Raw genomic sequence first — 6,474 nt, 5'->3', positions numbered from 1 at the left:
TCCATTTTTTTATTTTTTTTTTTCTTCTAGCTTTTAGAGGTGATTTTACTCTGTATCCCTTTTTGATCTAGAACTCACAGTAGAATGCAGACTGACCTAAAACTGTTAGTTCTTTTGTCTTGGCCTCTTGAGTGCTAGGATTACATCATGTGTGAACCACCTTGTCCAATTTTTTTTCCTCCTTTTAAGAAAGCATTTTAGCCAAGCATGGTGGTGCATTCATTTGATCCCAGCATCCAGGAGGCAGAGATAGGCAGGCAGCTAGATCTCTGTAAGTTTGAGGCTGGCCTGGTCTACCGAGCAAGTTCCAGGATAGTCAGAGCCACACAGAGAAACCTTCTCTCGAAAAAAAACAAAAACAAAAAAAAGGGGGTGAGGGAAGAAAGCATTTTATGAAGTGTTCTGTATTTGAAGGCGAAAAATAATTTTAAAGGGAATATTAAATTACCTTTTTGTTTGTTTGTTTGTTTGTTTTTTTGAGACAGGGTTTCTCTGTGGCTTTGTAGCCTGTCCTGGAACTAGCTCTGTAGACCAGGCTGGCCTTGAACTCACAGAGATCCGCCTGCCTCTGCCTCCCGAGTGCTGGGATTAAAGGCGTGCGCCACCATTGCCCGGCTTTAAATTACCTTTAAAGGCAAGCATTCCTGAGAAGCAAAGGTTCTACATGTTGTTTATGTAAGGCGTTTTGTCATGTGTGTATGTATATATATATATATATGTTACATAAATATATATATATAAGTAATATATATGTGAATGCTAGCATATGTGTTTAAAACATTTTCTGTTGTACATTTCTGAATAGTATTTTAGGCATTTCCTGTTTTTGTTTATTACTGAGAGAGGATGGGAAGGGAGGAGTATATGAAAGCATAGTTAAACATATAGGGTTCAGATAAATAGAAAGGTAGGACCACATACCTAGGCTCTCTCAAAACTATTTGGCCTCCTGGCTAGCCTCACATAATAGAACCTGTTTTTTGTTTTTTTTTTTTTTAAATCTCTTCTGTATATTGACAGAAATGTATTTTGGGGATAGAAAGATTATCAACCAATTGTGTTCTAATATGCTCAATAATTTACCAGGATTATTTTTATCAGGATAATACCTGAAACAACATAACTAATCCCCAGTCCTCTTTCTTGTTTTGTGAAGTTGACAGCTTTTTAAATAATTTTTAAATAATCATTAGTTACTAAGATTAAGGACCTTTTCTTTTTAGACTCCTTTCTACGAAACCGTTCAAGTTCTGACCATGAAGCTACAGCAATGATGAAAGCTCAGTTTATGAGCCTCTGGGATGGACTGGATACTGATCACAGCTGCCAGGTATTTGAACAAAATCTTCCCTAAACTTGTATGGTCTTGTTTTCAGTAGGGAATTTGCTATGCTGCTTATTGTACTTTTATACAAAAATCTTTGTCATTATTTCTATACTTAGTGTTACGTGACAAAGATCCAAAAGAACATGATTTTATAAACTTCACCCATCTTAATGATTGCCATCAGGTTTCTATAACTAGAGGAGCCCACACTCCCTGTGCAGTGGCTGCTGTGTGACTCTGAACCCCAGAGTACATTTAGTCAACAATGATATATATGTATTTGCTTCTGTCACTGCTTCATCAGTGGTTATATACAAAAATAATGCTCTGTGTATTGAGTAGATTCTTGAAAGAGAAGAATACAAAATTAAAATGAAGAGAAATGAGACTGCACCATTAGTCATAATCCTGTTTATATTGCAAATATAAGCCAAGCTTAGCTTGGGTCATTTCTGGTAAAGGTGTATGTGATCCCCTGGAGCCACCTATGTGTTCAATGTAGCTATGGGACTAGGAACTTCTCACCACTAATCAAGCCAGAACCAGCAGCGCACAGTGGGCCACACCTGCAGTTTTAGCTACACAGGAAGCTGAGAATGAAGAAAGTTCATAGCCAACAGGAACAACATGGTGAGATCCCATTTCACACAACACCTGGAAATTTTGTAACTGTAACCAATCAAATAATTTATTTTGCTTCTACATTTTACCCCTAATTATTGACTGACTTCTGACAGATTCACTGTCATAATACTGAATATTTTTAACTTGGTGTTTCTAGTTAATCTTCTTCCTCAAATAAACTGTCTTTTTTTGTGGTAAATGATTTATTTTTACTGTATGTGCATTGGTCTTTCACTTGCATGTGTGCTTGTGTAAAGGTGTTAGATCCCCTGGGACTGGAGTTACAGACCATTGAGAGCTGCCATGTGAGTTCTGGGAAATGAACCTGGGTCCTCTGGAAGATTAGCCGGTGGTCTTAACTGCTGAGCCGTCTCTCCAGCCCCAAATAAACTATTTTTAAAAAACAAATTATAGTACTGGGGGAAGAGAGATGGTTTAGTTCCCAGCACTCATGTGGTAAGTCACAATCATATATAACTCCAGTTCCAGGGGATTCAGTAGGCATGCAAAACAGTGCACATAAATGCATTCAGGCAAAGCATTCTTACACATAAAATAAGTCGTGTGTGTGTGTGTGTGTGTGTGTGTGTGTGTGTGTGTGTGTGTGTGTGTGTGTGTCTGTGACAGTAATTGAGTTAATGATCATTGTTGTTTTCACTTTTATGAGAGATAGGCTGTGTGTTGGGGTGTCTATCTATAATTTCAGCTTTGGGAAGGTAGGAACAGAAGAATTTCAAAAGCTAGGGTTAGCATGGGTTACATGGTAAGATCCTGCCTACAAAAAAACCCAACCAAACAACAACAGTAAAAAGGTTGGCTGGCATAGTACCACAAGCTTGTAATTACAGTGTTTACGAAGCTGAGAAGTGAGGTCCCCAGTTGCAGACCAGCCTGTGCTATACAGTAAGGCCTGTCTGGAAAATCAAGGTCTAGAGTTATAGTGTTACCTACTTTGAAGGCTTTATATTTAATAAAATACTAACAAATATCCTAAATACTAGATACAAGTGCAGTAGAAGGGAGAAAGCCACTGTAAAGTCAAGATAACAAACTCTTTGTCATTTAAACTTCAAAGTTTAAATCTTCCTGCCTTTGCCTCCCAAGGGTAGGAATTACAGGCACCTGCCACCATATTTTTTTTCTTTCAATAAAAACACATTCAAGATTTATCCATGTTACTTGGCTACAAGTTATAAAATCTCAGGAGTTGTATATGCCTATGTTTATGTGTTTGTGTTTTAATTAAAAATATTTAGTGTGAGAGAGAGAGGGTATTGATGGTGCAGCATGTGAGTAGAGGTCAGAGGACAACTTGCAGGAGTTGACGCTTTCTGCTGTGTAGGTACCACTCTGCTAGCTCAAGTCATCAGGCTTGGTGACAAGTGCCCTTACGCTGAATCATTTTACTGGCTCTGCTTTGCTACCCAAGAGTCAAGACTTGTTTCTACTGAATGGGTTTTCAAACATTTCAGCATTTTTCTCATGAATCCTGGCCTATATATATCCATTTCTCAAAAGTTTCCCTGACTTTGTACAGTGTCTGATATGCACTTCAAATATATGTATATTTGCCATATCGCCTAAGGGTCTCTTAATTTCACCATATTATCATAAATCAGAAGTCAGAATCATCATTTTCAGGAAAATGAAATCACATGTCTACCTTTTCATCACCTCTTTGAAATACAGTTTTACGATGAGGGAAACAGCCTTTAGTATAAATGGTTAGAGAAGAAGTAACACCAAAAATGTGGTTAACATTTATGGAAACATTTCCTATTAATAATTGGCTCTAATGAATGTGTAAGGCCTAGGCTGGTGGTGCATGCCCGTAATCCCAGCACTTAGAATGGTTGAATGAATTAAGAGAATCACTACAGTTTGATGCCTGCCTGATTTACTTAGTGATTTAAGATCAGTCATGTCTTCATAGGAAGACCTTCTCTTAAAAATAAGCTGGGCATAGCAACGCATTCTTTTAAACCCCAGTCCTCGCGAGGCTGAGACAGGTGGATCTTTATGAGTTAGAAGCCAAAGCTTGTCTCCACAGTGAGCTCTAGGTCAGCAAAGGCTACAGGAGAGACCCCATCTCAAAAATTAAAGTGTAATATTTGTTAATGGAAATACCTTACAAGCTGCCCCAACTTAGATTTGCTAAATAGTGATGTTTAATGTGTTTGAATGATGATTGAAATGGATGATTTGGTCATGTAACAGAAGGTATGTTAAGATTATACCTTTTCATAGTTCAGTGTTCAGTTCTTTAAAGCAGTAGACAAAGAAGCAGTTGAGTCTTCAGGGCCATTTCATGCCAAGTTCCGCAGCTCTGGGTGGCATTTTCGTTTACAAAAAACCACAATTCCTTTTTTACAAGTAGTAGTTGCTGTTTTTGTTAAGATGTGTTTGGTTTGAGGAGGGAAATAGATGTTGCTCTTTACTTTCTTTATCGTATATTGAAAGAGTTAAAATTTATATTTATAATCTTGAATCAGTTTTAGATATATTCTACTTTTTTCATGCATTAGCTAGCTTTTCTTTCAGATTACCTTTTAAATCACTGTTGATAGTGTTCAGACCTTAGATAGTTTTCTTCCATATGGTCACAAAAGAAACAAAAATAGTAAGTAATCATTGAAAAGCCTGTCATTACAACTGGGCACCTCAGCAACTAATGACACATTGTTCCTCTTGGGAGAAGTGAGACATGGAGAATAATGGTGTTTTCCGTATCTCCATTAGTAAAGATTTGAGGCATAAATCTAGATCTGCTTATTTGAAGTGTGAAATAATAAAATTATTTCTGTACTTTGAGCATTGTTTTTGACTTAACAACCATTCTTTAGATTTTGTTCTTAAATAGTAAAAATGTTAAGGTTTCTGAATTTGATTTTTAACTTATTTATTTAACTCATAACTTATTTAATACATGTATAAGTGCTCTTAAAAAGCACTGTTTAATATTTTATACAAACTACAATTCTTTTTGTTTTTTATCATGAATTCCTTATTATACTCATTTATTTTAGCTAGATTAATTTTAATTACTTGATTTTTGTTTCTAGTACTTCACCTTCTATACTGTGATCTTTATTTTGTCTTAGGCTTCTTTGTTTACCTGAAATTTATCTTAAAATATAGTTTATTTAGATCACTTGTAAACGGAGACTGCTCGTCGTTTTCTGCCTGCCCAGACCTGAAACTATACGGAATTATACAGAACCTATTAATTACAACACTGTTTGACCAGAGGCTTAGACATATTCTTAGATAGCTCTTATATCTTAAATTAACCCATTTCTGTTAGTCTGTTTATTGCCATGTGGCCATGGCCCATGGCATTACTTCATTTTCTACATGCCTTGTTTCCTCGGCAGCTGGCTGAAATCTGCTTGACTCCGCCTGATCTCCCCCACACCCCCCCCCCTTGAGATTTCCTGGCTTTACTCTGCTAAACTGTTGGCCAACGTAGTTCTTTATTAACTAATGCTAATAAAACATATTCACAGCATACAGAGGGGAATCCCACTCACTTTTTAGTATTTTTTGTTTCTTCTTTCTAGAACATTGCCTTAGATACACACAGGGTGCCTTTTGTATGTGTTTTTTTGCAGTTTTCAGCAAGCTTTGTTCAACATTAGTTCACATTCCTCCTAACAATATATCAATTCTCTCTCCCTCTCCCTCTCCCTCTCCCGCTCCATCTATCTATATTTGTTGTTGCTTTGTTTTAAATGAGGCAGGTTCTCATTGTTTAGCTCTGGTTGGTCTGGAACTCACTATGTCACTATATAGACCAGGCTGGCCTTGAATTTGGAGATCTGCTTGCCTTTGTTTCCTAAGTGTTTTGATCCATGACCAGTTCTTCTTTGCATTAGCTCATGAAGTCACTTTGAAGCCTTCTTTTATATTTGGTAAACATTTAAAAATTTTTAATCACTTTAGTCAAATAAGTGTAGGAAACCAAAGAAGAGTTAATGTGGGGATTAAGATTTTGTTTTAGGACCCCTTGACCCATACACAGAATGACAGTGTTGTGAAGCCTAAATATATATTTGTACTTGCATTTTTCTCCCTCTAGGTGGCAGACTTGGTTAGTTAAATAATTTTGGTCTGTGATTTTTGAATATTATTAAATATAAAGAGAAAAATAGTAATATTTGGTGGATATTTTAACTTGCTCTAGAGTTATTTGAGAAATCTAAAACTGTCAAGCAGAAATAATGTTAGATAAATATACTCCTATATAATAATAACAAAGTAATTTGTATAGCAGGTATATCCTTTTATTAGATTATTGCTATCTTAAAAAATTTTTTACCAGATGCAGTGGTGTATGCTTTTATCCAAGCACTGGGGAGCAGAGGCAGGCAGATCTCTGTGAGTTTGAGGCCAGTCTACATAGTGAGTTCCAGGACAGCCAGAGCTGTGTAATGATATCCTGTTTCAAAAAAAAGAAAGAAGGAAAGAAGGAAGGTAGGAAGGAAGGAAGGAAGGAAGGAAGGAAGGAAGGAAGGAAGGAAGGA

General features: G+C 36.5%; 1 protein-coding gene across 3 annotated transcripts in view; it reads left to right on the top strand.

Moving 5' to 3' along the window:
* Atad1 (ATPase family, AAA domain containing 1) overlaps positions 1 to 6,474 on the top strand; it is a 45,071-nt gene that overhangs the window by 25,903 nt on the left and 12,694 nt on the right. For all 3 annotated transcript variants that reach the window (XM_005352149.3, XM_005352150.3, XM_013348084.2), the window contains one exon: positions 1,224 to 1,330. In XM_005352149.3, the coding sequence (XP_005352206.1) occupies positions 1,224 to 1,330 (107 nt within the window). The remainder of the gene's footprint in view (positions 1 to 1,223; positions 1,331 to 6,474) is intronic.

Source organism: Microtus ochrogaster, chromosome 8, assembly GCF_000317375.1.
Source record: "Microtus ochrogaster isolate Prairie Vole_2 chromosome 8, MicOch1.0, whole genome shotgun sequence".
NCBI lineage: Eukaryota > Metazoa > Chordata > Mammalia > Rodentia > Cricetidae > Microtus > Microtus ochrogaster.
This window is presented reverse-complemented; position numbering and strand designations above follow the sequence as displayed.